Below are 22,579 nucleotides of genomic sequence, written 5' to 3'. Positions count from 1 at the left end.
TGCCTCCAATCGCCTGCTACTTTGGAGTTCCTGTTGAGTTCTCATGGGGGGGGGGTTCCCATTGAGAGGTGGAGGGTGAGAGAGTTCCCCGAAAGCGTGTGTGGAATGCGGGTGAGAGTTCAGGCAATAAAGTAGTTGCTGTTTGAATCTACAAGTGCCTCGTGGCGGCTCGGTTATTTTGTGCCCAGCCAGACTGCGGCATTAGCTACATGCAAGAATAGTTCCTTCACATATTTTTTATAGTAGTGAAAAATGAAAAGTAGCCTGAATGTGTAATCACAGGACTAGTAGGTAAATTTATGATCATAACTCACTTAACATCCATTGGAAAGACTACAATATAGAAAAGAATAAAAATTGAATTCATGCTGTAACTACTAAAAAAACACACAAACACACACGTATATAGAGAGAATATACAAAAATGATAACAGTTGTGCTAGGATGATTATGGAAGATTTTTTCCCTTTTATTTAAAAAATTTTTCTGTTGTTTAAAAATTAGTTTAAATATTAGAAACATTTACTTAAAATTTCTAAAGTCTTACCATTTTATTGGCAATCTATGCTGAAATGGTACATAAAATTTCCATTTGCTAATGTTCTGCTGTTGGCAGACACAGTAAATTTTTTAGCTAAGCAAATGTCAATTGTTGCTATAGCACTTCTTAAGTTAAAAATAAAGCTACATAATAATTGGCAGGGGCAATCTTAGGTAAATGTGGAAAAAAAGTCAAGGACTGATTAAGGAAACCATCAACTTCCCCAGTCAGTGACTTGGAACACTTAGCATTAGTGGAGGGAAGAAACACTGAATAATTAGGATGAAATCTGGTAAGAACTTGCAAAGGCAACTGAACACAATAGGTTAGTGGGGGGAAGAAACACTGAATAATTAGGATGAAATCTGGTAAGAACTTGCAAAGGCAACTGAACAAGATAGGGTAAGAGTCTAGAGTAGCAGGTGTATTCCAGATAAAGTAGATCCAAGAGAAAAGGTCATTTTTTTTTTTTGTTTTGTTTAACCTCTCTGTTCAGATTGCAGAATAACTGTCTTGATTACATCACATATAGGATTTTGGTAAGCACTTAATAAGGGCTTAGTTGAGGTGGAAGACCTTAGTTTTTATTCTGACAGCAGTGAAGGGTGAGAAGAATTACTTAATACTTATATTGACTCCATACTCTGTATGAAATGAACAAAGAGATGAGAGGAAGAGATAATTGTGAGGTATCCTGCAAGGAAGACCTTCATTATATAAAATCAATCAGAAAGCACTCCAGAATAAATTTTAAAACATGATCTAACCACATTCTAACAAAGTTTTAGATAATTTTTGGTATTCTCTGACAGAATTGGCACATGACATTGAATCAGGTTGCAGTGAATTTTTTAATTATGAGGCCAGATGCAAAAAAAAAATTATATATATATATATATATATATATATATATATATGCGCAAGGGTGTTGAAGCCAACAAATAAATTGAATATGCAAATTCTTACATGTAATAGGATTTGGAATCTAGAAGGCATATTATCAAAAACTGTATCTAGTTTCTTTGGAGTTGATGGGTTGTTACAAATTAGAGTTTATGGACTGGGAGTGGTGGCCCATACCTGTAGTTCCAGCACTCAGGAGGCTAAGGCAGGAGGATCACTTGAGCCCAGGAATCCAGAAGTTCAAGGCCAAGTCTGGGCAAGGGATGTACCATATCCAAAGGGGAGAGAGAGGCGCGGGGAGGGGGAGGGAGAGAGACACACACACACTAACTTAGATCACCAGGAAATATATAAACTGCCTTAACTTTCTAGGTAATTGAGATATTGCTGAACAATAATCAAGACCTTAACCCCCCCCCAAAAAAAAAAAAAACCTATATAACAGAACAACAAACAAGAGGACATTTTCAAAAGTTCAGACTTAAAAAAAAAGGTTCTTGTTTCAGAAAATATCAGTCTACTTAGGATAAGGGATACAGGTCCAAAGCCTAACTCAGTGGAAGAGGTGAAAAGGTTACAGACCTCATCTTATGAGTTGGCTTGAAATTGCCAGATAGTTTGGCAGTCACCAGAACATTTCGTAATCAATTTATGTACCAAATACCCTTAACCATTGCCCCAGCAAGCCCTTAGTTTCAAAAGCAAATCTTGGTGGAAGAGAGTGAAGGGAGGTTGGAAAGGGAAAGACAACGGTCAAAGGGTGCAATGCTTGTTACTGTGAATACTGTAGATCTATTGTCTAATATGGTGACTATGGTTAAGAATAATGTATACTTGAAAATTCAGATCTTAAAAGTTCTCTACGTAAAAAAGAGGTGATGACTGTTAATTAGCTTGATCTAATCTGCTCACAAAGCATGCTCATAGCAAAGCCTCACCTTATATATACACTTTTTGGTTAATAAAGTTGGGGGGAGCGAAGCAACCCCATTTTGAGCCCAGCAACCGGCTTTAATTCACGAACACTGAACATCAAGCACCATGGCGAATTAAATCCCAGGGAGCATACAGGGGCGCTCATTCTTGGGAGCGCGGGCTCCTCTGGGCGGGGGGGAGCAAGAAGAGGCCACGGACGCCCCGCGTCCCCGTCTGCCCTCACTCCCGGGCCGGCGGTCTCATTTACAGCGTTTGACGCGTGACCCCAGCGCGCTTGCGACTCGGGCCGGGAACAGGCGCGGAGGGCACCCAGCGGTCCCATGTGCTTCCTCCCTCTCGCGGCCGCCGCAGTCGCCGCGCCCCGAATCCCGCTCCGGCTCCTCGGCAGAGGGCTCGCCGCCGCCATGTCTACCAGCGAGCCACTCAAATCCGTGGACTACGAGGTGTTCGGGAGAGTACAGGGTAGGGGCCCCGCTACAATGAAAGAATGAAAGGTGTTTTGGGAGGAGGGGGAGAAAGCTGCGAGAAGCCCTTTCGATCTTAAGGACGCCCTTTGTCGCGGGGGCTGGAACTTCCGCTCGGCCATGACACAGCAGCAGCGAGTGGAAAGGAAGTGAAGCGCGCATGCGCTGGAGGGCTGGGACGGGCACAGGGTGGGTTAAAGGAGCCCACAAAGGAGCGAGGGTGGAGCGAGGGACGACTGGGGACTTAGAAGGGGGCGACTGAGCCGGAGAAATGGGGAGGAAAGGAAGAGAATGACTTTGAATTAATGGTGTCTTTATTTGTCACTGAAACTAATTGGGCTTGACTTGAGTTTTAGAAAGGACACCTAAATGATATTTGAGGGCTCGCTTTATCAGGTTATTAGTACCCCTCCAAGCTGATAGTAGCTCTTCAGTTTATTATCTGATTTTTGTTTCATCATGAGTTTAATAGCTGCGAAGGATGTGATATCTGGCTTATTGTAAGTGTTGATATTTGTAAATTAAAACGTTAAATCACTGAAATTTACCCAATGGACGATAAATACTGTGGTGATTTACTATCCACCATCATTCATTTAAATTCATTCATTTAAAATAAAGTTATTTAACACTGGGACATGATACATTATTCCTTTTCTTTTTTTGAACTTGATTTCTATATCACTTCCCCCACAGAATTTTATTCCATTGTTATGCTTGAGAGTTTCTTATTACTTATTACACTTTCTGCTTTGTGTATGTGTGCATATATACCCATAGTATGTACAAATGGAATATTTTTCCTAATTTCCTTTGACAATAAGTCTCCAAAATATTAATTTTTATTTTCTGGAGTGTGTTATTATTGCAATTATTATTACAACATAATTGGTGAAAATAATATAAATATATTAAAAACATGATAACCTTTAGTTATTAAAAGTTAAATTGTATTAGAAATTTCTATTTTTCCTTCTTTCTCTCTTTCTTTCTTTTGGTTCTGGGGATGGAATCCAGGGGAACTTTACTATTGAGCTACATGCTACATTCTGAACCTTTTTTTTCCCTCTGATAATATGTTTTTTGAAAAAAAAAATTTATTTGTTCTTACTAGTTATACTTGATTATACTTGACAGTAGAATGTATTTTGACTACATATATGGAGTATAACTTCTCATTCTCCTGGCTTCTGAACCCTTTATTTTTTATTTTGAGACAAAGACAAATTTGCTAAGTAGCTTAGGGCCCCGCTAAATTGCTGAGGCTGGCCTGGAACTGGTGATCCTCCTGCCTTAGCATCCTGAATGCTGGGATTACAGATGTATGTCAGAAATTTATTTCTTAAAGAGAGAACTGGGGTGTTTATGGGACCTTGATTAAAGGAAAGACTGAATTATCCTTTTATTTGGTACTTCATAGATTTTTACACTTTAGGACAAAGTATCAGAGTAAGGTTAAAAATGGGTGAAAGTATATCTTTTGTAAAGAGCCTTTCTTTGTAAGGTTGATCGTGGAAAGGGAGGTAGGAAGGGAGAACCAGGGCCAATAGATCTCAGGGCAATTTTAGGAATGAATACATATGAAAGTTGAAGATCTGAAAAATGGTTCCTTTAAAATATCCATGGGTTTGTACCCTTAGGAAGTCTTGGAGTACCCCAGGAGTATGGGTACCCTGGTTTGAAAACTGCCACAATAAATCACTGAAGCCTATTATATAAAATATGAAAATGGTGACAAAGATCATCTGAGAAGTTTAGTTCACTTGACAGAGATGACAGTGATTAGGGTGTGTGTGTGTAAAAGAGTGTGTGCGTGAATTGCATGTGGGAAATTTGCTGAGCATCTCACTGTTCCTAATCCTCGTGACAATTTTGTGAGATTCGGGTCTTCTTTATATTTTAACAAGGAGAAAACAGGTACAGAGAGGTTCAGTAACTTGGATAAGCCCTTAGATCAATGGAATTTGATACCAAGATTATCTCTCTTTGAAATTTGCAGTTTTATTTTACAGTGACATTTTCTGTTAATACAACATATATTTCAAATGATTTTAACTACCTTGCTGCATTTTTGTGCAGATAATGCTTACATGGGATATGAAGGTCAATTTGAGGCAAGCAAACATATGAAGACAGGAAATGTACTACATAAAAAATAGTAGAGTTTAAAAAGTCAGATTTGGGCTAGGGTTGTGGCTCAGTGGTACAGCGCTCACCTAACATGCATAAGGCACTGGGTTCGATCCTCAGCACCACATACAAATAAAATAAAGATATTGTGTCCACCTAAAACTAAAAAATAAATATTTAAATTAAAAAACTCAGGTTTAGGGAAGCTGGAGGAGCAGGGCTAGGCAGAGAGAGCATTGTGTCCATGAAGTCCCTGGCCTTCAGAAGGAAATGGAAGATAAAGTGACTAATTTAGAGAAAGCTGAAGAAGCAAAATTAAAAAAAGTATTCTCACCCGGGACAAAAGCCTCGAGGTTCAGATGTTTAAGGAAATGATTGCAGAAAGGGCAAATATATTTTGATTCTGGGGATTACAACATGCAAAAACAATGATGAACAACAAGCAACTTCCTAACACAGCCCTGGATAACAAAGAGGTCACTGGTGGCTACGTTCCCACGCCACAGGACCTTCCTGAATGGAAACCATCCCTTGTTGCTGGCAAGCTGGCTGACTGATTTAAAAAAAGCTGCCTTGCACGAATTTTTCTAATTCCCTTAATTTCTCCTTATTTTGCCATTTATTCACTTTTTGTTTCCTTTCATTCACTAAGTCATTTGAGAGTGACAACTTTGCAGGTAGTAATAGCATGTGCTGCTATTGTAAGGGAATATATATGTGCAGAGTTTTTTTTTTTTTTTTTTTTTTTTTTGTGGTGGGGGCGACTGGGGATTGAATTCTGGGGCACTCAACCACTGAGCCACATCCCTATCCCTATTTTTGTATTTTATTTAGAGACAGGGTCTCATTGAGTTGCTTACCACCTTGTTTTTGCTGAGGCAGGCTTTGAACTGATCTCCTGCCTCAGGCCTTAGATTACAAGCATGTGCCACCACACCCAGCTATGTGTTTTTATTAGTTTAACAGTGCACTGATGAAAAGGACGAGTTAGAGAAACATAAGTTATCTACTTGAAAATATTTGTATATATTAACTAATTCTAGTATAGGACTGGTTCCAACAAGTAACAATCAAATTTTACTATTTCAATGTTTTGGTCTTCCTTGCTTCATCTTAATTATCGCTTTGTATTATACTCTTATTTAATATAACTTCTGATGTATTTTTTTTCTGTATTTTCCTTTTGAATTTCGTAGAACAGAAGTTTAAGACCACAAGTTGCAAGATGATCACATGATTCAAACACAAATAGATAGGGCTCCGAAAGATTTGTCTAACTGTGCTTGCACTTGAATGGCTTTAAACCTGTTTCTGCTTTAACAATAGAATTTTACTTGGGCAATATTTGCCCATTCTGGTATAACTTACATGACTTCAGTGCTTAACAGCTGCAGTTGAAGCTAGCATTCTTATTTGTTCTGCAGTGTTGAAGACCTTTCATTGTTGAAGATGTGAATGAAGTATGCATGTGCATTGACTGTTGAGTTCACATTTGTGCCATTTTTGTAAATATAGTAGTTTTGCACAACCTTTCCAAAGGGGGGGGGAAAGAAAATCAGGTTTAGGATGATAACTTCTACAATTTGTAGTATGTTAAATGGAAGAGAGTACATGGACACTATTGTTTTATCAAGGTAGAATATATGGTACAAATTCACAGCAACATATTTGCACCCATATATACCCACATTCTTTGACAGCTTAGGATGGGCCAAATTCTATACTCAGTATTTTACATGCATTTTCCATTTAATTTTCCTTCTTTTGACCTCAATCATTTCCTTGTCTAACAGAGAAATTGAGGCATAGAGAGGTAACTTTCCCAGGTAACACAGATTTAAGTTGTGGAGCTGGGATTTGAACCTTGACAGACTATACTAGAACCCATGTTCTTCACGACTATTTCCTGTTGATTTTCTCCTCAATACCCTTTCCATCCTTACTGCCTTCTTCCTGATCTGTGCACTGAACACATGGATTGAAGCAGGACATGTGGATCTGATCATTTGTATCATTCCAGATGCCCCTCAGGATGTTTGGACTGTCATTTTGACTGTAGGGAAGTTTGACCTGGTCAGTAAGCACAGCACACCCAGAAACACTGCAGCCTCCCCTTTTCTCTTTCTCACTTGCTGGCATTCTCTGTCATTGTTTCCATATATAGTTCTTTGTTTCTTAAAATTGCTTACAATTTTTCTTGTGATTGCATAAGAAATAAACAAATATAAACCATTGGCCTTTTATTCAAGTCATGATTATGAAGAAGTGATTGTGTCTATAAATCATCAAAAATGAAATTTTTGTTTTAATAATATAAAACATAATGAAGGGCTGGGGCTGTAGCTTAGTGGCAGATTTCTTGCCTAGCATGTGTGAGGCACTGGGTTCAATCCTTAGCACCACATAAAAGTAAACTAAGGTATTCTGTCCATTTACAACAATAAATAAATAAATAGATAAACAAACATAATAAATATAAACAATGAAAAGAACATTATAAAATTAACTTTTAGTTTAAAACCATAGGATAATAAAATCTTGGTGAAAATTGGTTTGATGGAAATAATGACTATGAAAGTGAATTCACAGCTGGGGATATAGCTCAGTTGGTAGAGTGCTTGCCTCCCATGCACAAGGCCCCAGGTTCAATCCCCAGCACCACAAAAAAAAAAAAAAAAGAAAGAAAGAAAGTGAATTCACAGTGGAAGAAGGTATACTTGGGAACATTTAATATGGACAAAATATGGTTGACAAATTGTCATTAAAATATTTACATGGAGGGCTGGAGTTGAAGCTCAGTGGTAGAGTGCTTGCTTAGCATGTGTGAGGCACTGGGTTCAATCCTCAACGCCACATTAAAAAAAAATAATAATAACAGGAGCATGTCCATCTACAACTAAAAATATATTTTAAAAAATATTTACATGGAAAGCATTCCCAGTGAAAATAGATTAAATGACATGAAAATTCAATGAAATGGAAAATGATTTAACTTTTTTATATGGAAAAGTGACCACTGAGTTAAATTGGCTTACTGGAGTTCAACACAGAAAGTATTTCACAACTAAAACAATGTGTGTTGATATATTTCTATTTGGAATGTTTGAATTTAAAATACCCTTGGTGACAGAATATTCTAGAGGGCAAACACACTGCACTCTCCCTTTCAAATACACAGCCCTTATTTTCAAATGTATTGAATTTCAATATGTAGTTTATAAGATGGCTGTTTAAAATTCAGGAAAACACATTTACACATTACAAATTACAAATAGTTAGCTTCTTAGGCTTATCCTCAAAGTCTGCATATAAATCATTTTGACTACTGCTGCTTTCCATTGCTTCTTCCTTTACTTTTTTAAAAATAAACTTTTTGTTTAGAAAAATTGAGAAGATAGTATGGAGACAACATAACTGGTATGAGGCAATATTGATACATCATTATTTTTTTGGTTTGGGGGGGGGGGGACCAGGGGCGCTTAATCTCTGAGCCATATCCCCAGCCCTTTTTTGTATTTTATTTAGAGACAGGGTCTCCCTGAGTTGCTTAGGGCCTCACTAAATTGCTGAGGCTGGCTTTGAACTCAAGATCTACCTGCCTCAGCCTCCAGAGTAACTGGGATTATAGCCATGTGCCACCACACCTAGCTTGATACATTATTTTTAAGGCAAGTCCATACTTGATTTGGATTTTCTTAATTTATGTAATGTCCTTTTTCTGTTCCAGGATCCCATCTAGGATACCCTGTTACATTTAATTGTCTCGCCTCCCTAGACTCTTCTAGGCTATGATATTTTCAGACTTGTCTTTTTTTTTTTTTTTTTAATTTCTGGGGATTGAACCCAGAGGAGCTTTACCTCTGAGCTACGGCCCCCAGTCTTTTTTTTTTTTTAATACAAGTTCTCACTAAGTTGGTGAGGCTGGCCCTGAATTTGCAATCCTCCTGAGTTGCTGGGATTACAGTATATGCCACAGAGCCTAGCACTTAACCTTGTTTTTGATGACCTTAGCAGTTTAAAGAGTACTTTGAAGTCAAGTACTTTGTAGATTGCTCTCCAATTAGAATTGGTCTGGTATTTTGACATGCTAAGACTTGGGTTTATGGGTTATTGGGAAGAAGACCATTATCATCACACCATGTCAAGGGTACATAACAACTTACAGCTGTTATGTTGACTTTGATCACCTGGCTGAGATAGCATTTGTCAGGTTTCTCCACTGTCCAGCTATTTTCTCCCCTTCCTTTTCCATTCTCTACTTTCTCTTTCTTTTCCTTCCTTCCTTTTTTTCTTAGTACTAAAGATTCAGCCCAACCTTACTACTGAGTAATGTTCCCAGCTTTTTATTTTTTGAGACAGGGTCTTGCTAAATTGCTGAGACTGGCCCTGAACTTGCAATTCTCCTGCCTCAGCCTCCTGAGTAGCTGGGATTATGACATACACCATGATGCCTGGCTCTATCTCATTTTTTTTTTTTTAATGTGAACATAAAGGTAATTTATTGTAAGACTGCAGAAAGTTATGTCTTATTTAACATTTATTGAAAGTATTAAGTACATACCTCTGGCTAATGGATAAAGGAGAGCAAAGGAGTTTTTTTTTTTTTTTTTTTTTTTTTTTTTTTTTTTTTTTTTTTGGTAAAATCTCCATATTCTTGAGAAGCTCTTCCCCAAGACCCCCACCAACTTCTGTTGCATTGGGAGCTTTGGGAACAGGGAACAGGGTTAGTGGAATAGGGGACTGAACCTATGTTCTTAAAGTATTTGTAGCTATGGCCTGGCTTATCATATTTCTCTGGATGTGTAGTTATATTCACATCTAGAATAATGCAGTCTGAAAATTTGAAAGGGAAATTGATTTAACTGTCTACAGATACTTTGATGCTTTACCAGCTCTCAGGTCAATATTAATGACACTCCAAGAATAGCATTGTGGCAATCTGTTGGTTGACATGTGCCTTAGAAATTCAAGTTTGTTTTTGATACTATTAATTCAGTTTTAGAATGCAAGTAGCTTATTGAAGTCCTGATATAAATAGAAATTTTATTAAAGAGCTTAAAATACAAACTGCAATGAGTAATTAAATGGATTCAGCACATAATTTGAATGTACATATTTTTCTTTATGTGCACAGGAAAATAGAAAAGCTGTTTTTTTAGAGGTTGAAAATTTAAGTACATTAAAGTCAAAAAACATATGCCTGGTTGACTCCAATTCTCTCTTGGCTTCTTTGTTCCTACAGCATTTTATTAATAGTTCCATTGTACTTCTTGGTTTTACTTCTCTTCCACCCATTCTGTTTTCTGCTGCAGTTATTTGTGTACATGGCTATGTCTCTCACTAGACAAAAAGGGTACGATTTTGAAGGTCAAGCTGGTGGCTTGTTTTTATATCTCCTAGAGGGCTGTGCCTCTAGTGGAGACTTCAAAAGTGTCTTGAATTAAATTGAAGTGCTTGGGGACAGTTAGCTCTTAGAGAAAACAGTAGCATGATGGCTCTTTCAATTATTGCAAAGATGTCATCGTGTGTGGCTCTAGGGAACAGACCCTAGACCATGAGGAAAGGTCAAATGAGGCAGAATTTTATTACATGTGAGGAAAGATTTTAAACAATTATGGATGTTTAAAAATCATTAAGGGGGCTGGGGATGTGGCTCAAGTGGTAGCGCGCTCTCCTGGCATGCGTGCGGCCCGGGTTCAATCCTCAGCACCACATACCAACAAAGATGTTGTGTCCGCCGAGAACTAAAAAATAAATATTAAAAAAAAATTCTCTCTCTCTCTCTCTCTCTTCTCTCACTCTCTCTTAAAAAAAAAAGTAAAAAAAAGTAAAAATCATTAAGGGCTGCTTTGTAGCAGCTAGATCACTTCCTGAATTCAAAATTGAGTCAGAGCCCAGGATGGAGGGGTACATTGCAATATGAAAATCTGATTTTACATGAAAGGCTGCTGACATTTAAAATTCATCATATGGTTTCTTTAAATATCAACGCTTCTTTGTAGATTTAAAGTGTATTTGCTTTGCAAATATTCATGTCAGGTTTCCCACTGATCCGTCCTTCCACAAAGTGAGGAACAGTTGCTGCTGACTGAGTCTTGACTGAGCAACATACTGTGCTTGAGTCTTTTATGACTGAAAGGGCTAATATCTGTCCCAGTTTCCAGAGCTGTGTGTCATATCAGCTTCCCTTCTCTTTAGCAAGCGAGGTGGAAGCAGCGCGGGAGGCCCTGAAAACTCACAGAAGCATCTTTTTCAGCAGAGGCCTTGACCTAAGAGTGTCTGTTTCAGCTTGCTCTGATAAACTGCAGAAAATATGTCTCCATGTCCACCTTTTCTTTCTATGTAGATGTCTCTGGATTGCACAGTATGCATCAAACTAGGGGTCAGGACTTTCAGAAAGATTCTGGAAAATTCCAAGCGTGCTATGGTGCTTTGAATGGTTGATTCCCACATGATTTGCTGCTTTGCAAAGTTAATGGTCTGGAGTCTTAAAACCCCTTAACACACATTCCTTGTTAAGAATTTAAAATAAGGGGTATTGTTTAAGGGGCCCAGTAAATAGCACCCATCTTCATTATGTGAGTTATTGACAGGGAAGACAAAAAGTAAAGCAGACTTTGGAGGGTGTGGCCTATATCTGCAGGTAAGTGAACTTTATAATAACCTGTACTGCAGAATTAAATACACCCAACTGGGCATAGGCAGGGCTACTCTAGGACAGAAAAAAGTATGATCCCTGTGGATACTTTGCTCCCAGCAGGAGGAAGAAGAGGAAGCATGCTTCTCCTGCTAAATTTACCCAATGGATGAGTCACTACATGTCCCTGGGAATGAATCAGGGGCAGGGAAGAAGGTGGGCCAGAAATGTCACACTAATCGATAATCCTCCTCCTGGAAGGAACTAATGCTAGGGAGCAAAAGGCTTTTTCTACAGAAATAAATCTTAAAGTGTGGGAAAATTCGGTTCTGTTTAAAGTACTTCAAGATGATCTGCACTGTGGAGTTTTTTGTTTTATTTTGATTTGTTTTTTGGTGTGGAACAGTAGTAAAAATAAGGGAGATTTTGTGGTGAGCAAAATTGAATAATGATCCTGTTCTACAGATAGAGAGAGGAATGACTACATCACAATCCTGTTTTCTGCTGCGTGTATGTGATTTTAAAAAAATTGAAATATGGTTCATATAACACTAAATACAAAGCACGTTTTGATATATTCACAGTACTTCACAACTATTACCACTATCTATTTCCAGAGCAGATCTATCACCCCCAAAAGAATACCTCCTCCTCTTTTTTTTTTTTTTTTTTTTTGAGGTACTGGAGATTGAACCCAGGGGAATTCTGCCACTGAGCTACATCCCTAACCCTTTTTATTTTTTATTTTGAGACAGGGTCTTTCAAAGTTGCCCAGGCTCTGCCTTGAACTTGGATCCTCCTCCCTCAGTCACTCATCCCCACAGTACTTGGGATTAGTTGTGTACCCCTAGGCTTGTTCTCTCCAGTCTCTTGAATTCTCCATTCCCCACCCCTACTCACTTCTTCCTCCATCTTCTGACACTTACAATCTTTTAGGAAGTTAGGGCCAGAGCCTTTCCCTCATGGTTTCAAGGTGGCTGCCATAACTCTAATCATTATATTCACATCACAGTCAGCAAAGAGAGGCAAATGAAATACCCCTGGCTGGGTCAGTCCCTGCAGAAGAGCTTTTCTGAAAGCCTCAGGCAGTGACTTGGCTTACCTCTCACAAGGCCACCCCTGCCATAAGGATGACTAGGAAACATAGAAGGTCACTTTGCTGCCTCCAGGTAAAACAGAATTCTTTTAGGAAGAAGGGAAAATAATCTGTATGTGCCATAGGCATTTATATATTAAGTAATGTTAAAACATAGTTATTACATTTGGTATTCTTTCTCAAGTAGTGACCCCAAAGAACATATTACAGAAAGACTGTGATCTCCAGGGTTTCAACCTGAAAACATTAAATCTATAACCAAGGCAACCGAAATCTCTATTAAATACATGTTGAATCTTTCATATATGATTTATCTCAGTCTTTTTTTTTCCATCTGTCACTGCCTAAAATAATAACATTTTGTATTCCAGTCAGTATAGTTATGTGCATATTTGCAATGTTAATAATGAATTATTATGGGTTAGTTAAATATGTCACTTAAATCCTGCAGTTCTACCATTTTAAGATATCTTTTTCTTTTTTTTGTACAGGCGATTGTACTTGGGCACTTAACCACTGAGCCATATCCTCAGCCCTTTTTGTATTTTATTTAGAGACTGGCTTTGAACTTAAGATCCTTCTGCCTCAGCCTCCTGAGCCACTGGGATTACAGGCGTGTGCCACTATACCCTGCCATTTTAAGATTTTTAAAGTAACTACATATGTGTGTATCCTTACCATTCATAGTTACAAACACTTTAAAATTTAAAACTTCAAAAACTTAAATCAAATTAGCATACACACATGAATTTATAACATATAAAACAGTATAAGAGGATTGATGATGAAAACCACATCCTGCTCTAGTTTCCCACCCCAAATCCTGAAGGTTCTTTAAGACAACCAACTTAAGCATTTCTCTTTTTTTAGTTATCATGGTTATATCTGTTATATATATATATGCACTGTGTATAAGCCTAATGTTATGTACATGCCTAATGTCAACTGAGGCACTATCGAGTAACTTCTTGCTATCTTTTATAGTTGTGTGTGCATATATGCATAAATATATATATATATAATATAATATTCAATCACTATGTATTATGACTTATGTAGAGTTCTACTTGTAAAATTGAGATTCTTTCCAGAACTTTAATGCAGTATATTTAGCATCACCATTTTAAAAACAGATTTAAATTCTAGTCATTATGGTTATATGTATATTTGTGATATTAATAATGAATTATTATGGGGTACCTAAGTATGACACTTAAATATTCATCAGCTAGTTTTATTTATTTATTCAACAACTGTGAACTTAGCTTTTGTCTAGGTGCTAGGTGAACAAGACAGGAAAAATCCTGCCCTCATGGAACTTAATAGTTTATTTTGAAGACAGGAATTTGAAAATACATAAATAAATACATATTAATATCATATGGTAATCGATAGTATGCATGTGTGTATGTGTGTGCAGGAAACGGGAGCATTGCTGTTTTAGACAAATTAGTCAGGAAATATTTCTCTAAGGAGGTGACATTTGTGTGGAGAGGAGTAATGAGAAGGAACCAGTCATTAAGACCCAGACAAGGAGCATCTCAGGCAGAAGGAATAATTAGTGCAGAGGTCATGAGGGAGGAATGTGCTTAGCTTGTGCTAGGAGTCCCCAGGAGCAGTCTGAGTGGAATAAAGAGAGAGGGAGTGCTAGAGATAAAGGTAGAGGCATTAGGAAGGGGCCTAGTGACTCTGGTAATCGAATACATTTCATTTTGAATATCATGGGGAAACCACTGGAGAATTTTAAGCAGGGGATGGAAGTTATTTGATTTTACATAAGAAAAAAAAATGGGCATATATACACAATGGAATCATACTCAGCCTGTTTGCTTTTCTACCTCTCCTATTTGACTAGATTAAGTTCCTAGATGCAGGAACTATGTTTTATATACCCATCTCATTACTTGCATTTAGAATTAGATAATTACTATGATTTTTGTCAAGTGAATAATCATTGTCTAACTGTATGCTTATTAAATATATTTGAGTTGCCTGAATCCTAGCTTATGTCTGTGTAAAAAAAAATTCTGTCAATAGACTGATTTAGGTAATTTCCTTAATCTGACAATACATAATTTGTAGAATATCTGTGTTTGATACCTGTGATAAAAATTCTTACAACCCCTTCACAAAAAGTGAATGTCCTTTGTTTTTCTTTCACCAGTGAATAGATGGTGGAAGGGTGTTTGGGATTCATATGCTGAAAGGTCGTTCCTCTTCGCTGTGTTGTGTGTTGTCATCTTCCCTCTCTGGGCAGCTCCAGTATTTCTAGCAATAGGTTGTAAGGATGGAAGGAGCAATCTAAGAGACAGGCTGCCTAGGCAGCTACAACTCCAGGTCCAAGTAGGGTGCTGGAGAGGGGGTTTTGCCTTTTCATCATCTATTGTTTCTTTCATGTAGTGTTGCTGACTTGTAAAACAGGTGAGGCAAAACTAGTATGCATGTACATGACTTATCATCAACACAACTCGGACCAGAGTCAGTAGGAGATTTATCCCATGTGCAGTACCCTATAAGATTTTGGTTTTCATTTTTGTGATGCTGTCCTTGTCCTGGAAAACAAACCCTTTCCAGATCTCTTCTATATCTCCTGTAAGTTGGGGCCACTTACTGGTTCTAAATTTCAGTGTGCATAAAAATCATTTGGAAATTATGTTAAAACCATATTTCTGGATATTACCTACAAAGTTCTGTTTCTGTAGGTCTGAGAAGGAGTCCTAGATTTGATTTTCTATAACAACTCTCAGGTGTTGCTATTTGAATACACAGAGCTTTTACTGCTGAGGAATGGGGAGAGGAACATGATCCAAACTGTCAATCTACTTATTGGTCAGCATCTTACTGTGTTTCAGAACCCCTCACTCATATAGTGGAAATATTTCAGACTATTGCCTGTAGAATTTCCCTCCGGTTGTGTCTTTCTTTTTTATATGGTCTGGGTTGACATGAAGTTTCTTGAATTTTCTGCTGATTCCTTTTATATCATCTATTAGCTAATGTCTTTCCTTCCATCTATACAGCAGATTGCCTTTCTGATTCTCCTTCCGATCAATACTTCCCACTTATCCTTCCTCCAAGTTTTACATGTGTCTTTAAAAATATTTTTATAGCCCTATAAAAATTCCATTTGTGATACTCTCCTGTCTTTATTGCTTGGCTGCTCTATTTTCTTCATATTCATTTGGCACTACAATATACTACCATCAGGAAAAGTTGTTATAAATCTGCTTACAAAACTATAGAAATATCTAAACTACTAGTCTTCTATATGCTCCTAACCAGGCTCAATTGCTGTGTGTAGAAGCAATATCTTTTGGCCTCTTTGGAGACCAGCTTTTCTATCCCCTGTGACTTCATAATGTTTTTTTTTCTTAATTTTTTTTCAACCAAGGTATAATTTACATTCAGTGACACTCACCCTCTTTGCTGTACATTCAATGAGTTTTAACCGATGCATACAGTAATGTAACAACCACCATAGTTGAGATAAGGAACAGTTCCATCCCCCCAAAAGTTCCCTCATGCTTCCTTGTAGCACTGTCCCCCCATGCCTAGGTGTTGGCAACCACTAATTTGTTTTCTGTTTCAGAATGTGGGATTACACATTATGTGTGAGTCTAGCTTCCTTTGCTTAGCACAATGCATTTGATTCAACATGTAATTCATAAAATTGTTGCTTGTATCCATAGGTGTTTCTTTTTGATTCCTGAGTAGTCCATTGTGTGGATCTTCCATAGTTGTTTATATGTTCTAAAAATATTTTTAATTGCTATGCTGTCTTCTATCCTCTAAATTTAAACTCCTTTTTTTTTCAATTTGGAAAAAGATTTCCAAATTTCTCATGTGCTCTAGGTGGGAATAAAAACTAAATAGTACTCAACAAGCTCTGTATTTCTGCACCTGCCATATTCCTGATGCTTCTTAAACCCATTTTGACCAATTCTCAGGTAGGATCTCAACTGTGGGGCAAATCTATTCCTGAGAAGCCAGTTCTATGCATCCTTTTGGATTGAATGTCTTCCAAGTTGCAATTTGCAAGAATGACCTGAGCTCTGTTGTTTAGGATCATTGCTGCAATTCCCAGGAGAGATGTAAGAAGGACTTCCCTTTCTCCTACCAGGTCTCAAATTATAAACAAACATCCTTGGTAATTTGGAACCAGCTTGCTTCTTGTTTTACCCCTGTATTAGGGCCCTGTTCTCCTTGTATGAATGTTTGGTTCCAAACAACCTAGTATAGGAAATCCCATAGCTTACTTGACTTGTGTCTAAGATGGCACTCACACAGTTTTGTAGGATGGATAATGGAAGTATAAGATACTATGGTAATTATCAATATGGAACAGCCCCATCTAACACAGTTTATATGGAGAAAACATAACCAGCACCAGCAACTTTACCTAACCTATATGATTTGAAATATGAACATAATGTAATCTACACTGTAAAGATTCCAAGGCTTATTTCCATTTTAGTTAATTTAATTAGTACTGAAGCTTCTGAAGCCCAGTCATGGTCAGGAATATAATTTCTTGATATTTGCTTCATTGGTTCTAGTTACTAACAGAAATAAAATGAAAATATAAATGTTTATTTAAACTTGAATTTAGTTATTGTATTTAAAGAAAAAAATTCTAAAACCTAAGGATGGGTAAATTTTAAGCTAAGTATCCTCAACTGTCCTTATAATAAGCATTTTGTTCTATTTAGCATTTTACAACAGATTCAGAACGTAGTTCAGAATTTCATTATATTTTGGTCTTAAAGAGTGTTACTATATTATATTTCTCCAAAAACTTCCCTTTCTCTTTTTATTTAAAAATATATATACATATATACCTATATATCTATATACCTACACTATATATATATATATATATATATATGTGTGTGTGTGTGTGTGTGTGTGTGTGTGTGTGTGTGTGTATGTATGTGTGTGTGTGTGTGTGTGTGTATATATTTGGTATTGGGAATTGAACCTAGGGTGTTTTACTACTGAGCTACATCCCCAGCCCCTTTTATTTTCTATTTTAAGTCATGGTCTCACTAAGTTACTCAGACTCTCCTGGAACTTGTGATCCTCCTGTCTCCCTAGTTGTTGAAATTACAAGCATTGGCCACGGTGTTTGGCTAAAGAGAATACTTTTGAACAATGCCCTTTGAATACATTCAGATATTGAATGTTTTATTTATCTTTTACTTACCCTCTAATAAATAGATGAACATTAAGTTAGGAAATATAGTTTTTTCTTAAAAGGTAGACATGCTGACATTTCTTTTTATCTTTCTTTTATACAGGTGTTTGCTTCAGAATGGTAAGTCAATACACTTTATTATTTTTTCACTTGCTTCCTGTTATTTTTAATCAGAGACAGTGCAATTTTCTGCATAGTGCTAGCCTACTCCTTATTTACTGCCCTTGACAGCAAAAGAAGATGTATATGAATTTCTTTGAAATTACTGTTTTATTAAAGCTGTCCTTTAAAAATAGTCAGAAACATTACAGCCTTCTTATTTATTAGTTAATATTTTCTATGAATTTCAAAAGAACCTCTCTTGGTTGATTTGAATTAAACATTTTGATCAGATATATTGAGTACAAAGTAGGGGCTCTTTCACGTGTTCTGGATAGAAAAATGCTCCAGGCAAGAGAGCATATCTAGCACTGCAATATGAAAAATGCTAGTGTGGAATATGAAAGCAGTTCCCAGGTTTTCAGCAATTTTATTTCCTTTTCTCTTTTTAAATTTTTATTTGTTAAAATACTCTTTTCCTAAAAGTTAACTGTGGCTTGTATTTTCACCTACTGTTGCTGCTGGGAGTCACTTGATTAGGTCTCTGGTCCCCAACCCCTGAGAGTTAGTTTTAACACTTTCCTAACAGTAAAGCCTCTATATATTTTGACAGCTCCATCCTCCACAACTCAGATTGTCTCAATTTTCATAATTATCTTGAATTATATTCTGAGCCAATTCCTATATCCATCTGAGCAAAAATTGGTAGAAAATAGTAAAAAGTAAAATAAAAATAATTAAAAATTAATAAAATGATTTTGGCTTGTGTTGCTTCATCTTGCTGAGTCTGTGGAGTATAGATTGCCTAGCCTCCAAGCAGGTGAAGAGCATAGTTTTGAAAACTTCAGGTTGACTGGATCCACAAGAATTTTTAGAATAATGTGGTTAAAATAATTCAAAATCAAAATGTTTCTTTTTTTTCATTTTTAGTAGAATAACTGAATTTGAAACTGGGAAAAGAATTTAAAGAAACTATTAAGAATCACGGGGGGGGGGTGGGGGGGCTAGGGTTGTGGCTGAGTGGTAGAGCACTTCTCTAGCACGTGTGAGGCACTGGGTTCGATTCTCAGCACCGCATACAAATAAATAAAACTAAAGGTCCATTCACAACTCTATATATATGAATCATAGGAAAGAGAAATTTATCTATAAACAATGATAACATTTCTGTGGTAAATCCAGAGCCATCAAAACCCATCAGAATCTTTTAATCTATGATAATTCTGCAGTCCAACTTGTGTAGGCTAGTGTTCTTGATAGTTTAATTTTCTTGTTAAAATTATTTTCCCTCATTTTTGTAGGAAATTTCGAAGTGTTTTAGTTTTTGTTCCTGCCCTTGAATGCCTAATGTTGATCACAACAGGATGTTTCTTGTCAGTGATTGAGAATCTTGGATTGATGACAATGCATCAGATTGACGATGCAATTTTAGTGTCCACAGGCCTGCGGGCAATGTGGCTGAATTTTATAGATCCCAAAACACATCACAGAAACTGGTTCTGAAATAATTTCCACCATTAGTTTCTATTTTTGCAATGTGTTGTTCTGAAAGAGGAATTTAATAGAAGATACCATTTAAGTGAAGGTTCTTGCTGTTAAATGGAGGTGTGACTGGTTCAGCTCTGCCAGTGTTGGCATAGACTATATTTTAGAATAAAAATATTATCAGGTTAACATTTTGAATATTGGAATAAAATATGTTATGAATTCAGACTTTTCATGATTGACTTCATCTCTTTTGTTTTCTCCTGAAACCAGTACACAGAAGGTGAAGCTAAGAAAATAGGAGTGGTTGGCTGGGTGAAGAATACCAGCAAAGGCACCGTGACAGGCCAAGTACAAGGTCCTGAAGACAAGGTCAATTCCATGTGAGTAATAAGACTAATAACATGTGTGTGAATTTCACTGGACAATAAGAATAGTACTGATGGGCCAGATTTAGTTTGTAGATTGTAAACAAACTCAGATTTCTAGGTGGGCTAGCAAAGAAATTCAGAGGTAGGGTGAAATTTCTTGTTTAGGAATTTCCCTGGGGCAGGCCTCAGGAGAGGCAAATGCCTGACTCCCCATTCTGTATGAATTTGTTCTGGTGAGTCTCCCCTGTTGTCCAGGGCCCACATATTTCTCATTTGAAGTTTTGGGATAGAAGCATATAGCCTTGGAATGGTGGTTAAAGTAATCTTCAAGGCAAAAAGATCACCATCTCCTTTTAATGTAAGTGCTTTATATATCTACTTGCAACTTTATTTTTACTGTCAATGAGAGTGTGTTCAGGTTACCATCATATGAATCCTTGCAGTCAGTGGAGACAAGATTCAGTAATATGGGGAATAGTGTCCTGTGGACACAATGTAATTTTCAAAGGCTTTGTCTCTTCAGCTTCATCATTTCTAATGTTCTTTGTAATCTTTTGTTTTTTAAATAAAAAATAGCTATCATTTTTTTCAGCATTTACATATTGGGGAATATGCTAAGCACTTTATATAAAATATCTCATTTAATCTTTACAGCAGATCCTATGAGGTAGACAGTATTACCTACTTTATTTTATTTTATTGGTTATGAATTGTCTCTGTTTTCATTACTTAATATATTCAGTTTTCAAAAGCATTACTTTTTGGCTTATTATACATTGAAGTAATATAAGGCAGAGAGTTATAAAGGCAGTGATAGTACTGGTCCCACAAGCAGTGGAATTGAAGGGGCAATTGAAGAACTTAATTGATTTAAGCTCTGATTGGTGGGTTTCCATGCCAGTTGTTCCTTGTGTAAACCTCTCTCCACATTTGATTTTCTTCTGGTAACTTAAACATACTCTATGTCGTGCAGCATGTGTTTACTGGGCCTGTATTTTGGACCAAATTTCTAGTTGGACATTTTTATGATGTCAAGAGAATTGACATTTTTATGCTATTATATCTTCCCATATAAGAATATGAATGTCTTTCCATTTGGTTAGATTTTAAAATTATCCTTTAATATGATTTTCTTCATATAAATTTTGTACTTTTCTACATAAGTTTACTCCTTTGTATTTTACTGATAGCTTCATTATGGAATATTTTTTCCTAATTCTATTTCTAGGTGTTTGTGCTTGAATATGGAAAGTCCAATGACTTTTTTGTGTATTTATTTTACATCATAGTGTTACTTTATCAACTATTATTATCCATTCTACTAGTTTTTAAAAATTATATTTCATTGTGTTTTCTTTTTTTTTTTTTTTTTTTTTTTTTTTTTTTTTTTAGAGAGAGGGGGACAGAGAGAGAGAGAGAGAGAGAGAATTTTAATATTTTATTTATTTTTTCTTAGTTCTTGGCAGACACAACATCTTTGTTTGTATGTGGTGCTGAGGATCGAACCCGGGCCGCACGCACGCCAGGCGAGCGCGCTACCGCTTGAGCCACATCCCCAGCCCTCATTGTGTTTTCTAAATATATATAATTAGGCAATTTGTAAAAAATAATGTATTTTTTTTCTCAGTGTTTATTTCATTTGTAGTACTGGCATAACAATGTTGATTAATAATAGTAATAGCAGGTATCTTTGTCTGTTTTTTATTTTATTTGAAATAGTTTTACTGTTTCACCAAGTGGAAAGATGTTTGCTGTTGGTTTTTCATAAACACACTTTATCACATTGAATTTCACTTGTATTCCTGGAATTAAGCTCTGGTTGATTCCAGTGTGTTATTATTTTTTCTTAATTTTCAGTTGTAGATGGACACAATACCTTTGTTTTATTTATTTATGTGGTGCTAAGGATTGAACCCAGTGCCTCACACATATGAGGCAAGTGATATACCACTAAACTACAATCCCAACCCCCAGTGCATTATTTTTTTGAGTTATTACCTAATATTGCTTGGCCAATATTTTCTTTACAACTTGTGCATCTATATTTATAAATGAGACTATAGTTTTCTTTTTGGTACTCTATCAAGTTTTAATGTTAAAATTTTGGCTTCATAAAACATGTTAGGAAGTTTTCCATCTTTTCATTTATTCTGGGATAATTCAAATATTGTTGGAATAATTGTTCTTAGTTAGATTAGCTGAAAGAAATTATGAAATCATGTGGTCCTAATACCATCTCAATGTAGACCTTCAAACACATTTCTAACTTAGTCTGTGGTGATTAGTGTTTTTGGGTTTTCCACTGGTGGTGCTTAGATTCTTTTATATTTTGCTAAGAAATTACCCAAATTTTTCTAGGTTTTCAAATTTGTTGCCATAGATTTTTTTATAATTTTTGCACTTATGTATTTATTGAAGTGCTAGATATTGAACCCAGGACCTTAGACATGGCATACCTGGTGTTGTTTTATAGTTCACTGTTTTTTTTTCACGACTAGGGATTGAACCCAGGGCTGCTCTACTACTGTGCTATATCCCCCAGCCCTTTATATTTATTATTTTGGACAGGTTCTTGTTGTTATTCAGGCTGGCCTGAACTTGAGATCCTCCTGCCTTAGCCTCTGAGTTTCTGGAATTTCAGGTGTGCATCACTGTATGGGGGAATTAACATTTTTTAATTAGTAGAAGGAGTATGCTCTAAAGTAACAATAAAACTATTGTAT

At 36.5% G+C, this 22,579-nt stretch overlaps 1 protein-coding gene, 1 long non-coding RNA gene and 1 pseudogene across 4 annotated transcripts in view; 2 read left to right on the top strand and 1 right to left on the bottom strand.

The window, feature by feature from the left end:
* The window catches only part of LOC308633005, a 31,025-nt gene extending 28,511 nt beyond the window's left edge, over positions 1-2,514 (bottom strand). For both annotated transcript variants that reach the window (XR_014018676.1, XR_014018677.1), the window contains exons 1-2: positions 2,383-2,514; positions 1,622-1,696 (exon numbers count right to left, since the gene is read on the bottom strand). This is a non-coding gene — a long non-coding RNA (uncharacterized lncRNA). The remainder of the gene's footprint in view (positions 1-1,621; positions 1,697-2,382) is intronic.
* A 38-nt stretch (positions 2,515-2,552) lies between these two features.
* The window catches only part of ACYP2 (acylphosphatase 2), a 162,410-nt gene continuing 142,383 nt past the window's right edge, over positions 2,553-22,579 (top strand). The window contains exons 1-3 of the mRNA XM_081265426.1: positions 2,553-2,842; positions 18,005-18,021; positions 19,759-19,868. Coding sequence (XP_081121552.1) covers positions 2,701-2,842; positions 18,005-18,021; positions 19,759-19,868 — 269 coding nt within the window. The 5' untranslated portion in view covers positions 2,553-2,700. The remainder of the gene's footprint in view (positions 2,843-18,004; positions 18,022-19,758; positions 19,869-22,579) is intronic.
* Positions 5,245-5,629, top strand: LOC308632562 (cAMP-regulated phosphoprotein 19-like; annotated as a pseudogene). The gene has a single exon. The product of its transcript is annotated as a cAMP-regulated phosphoprotein 19-like (transcript).

Source organism: Spermophilus citellus, assembly GCF_964194105.1.
Source record: "Spermophilus citellus genome assembly, chromosome: 13".
In the NCBI taxonomy this organism is placed as follows: Eukaryota; Metazoa; Chordata; class Mammalia; order Rodentia; family Sciuridae; genus Spermophilus; species Spermophilus citellus.
This window is presented reverse-complemented; position numbering and strand designations above follow the sequence as displayed.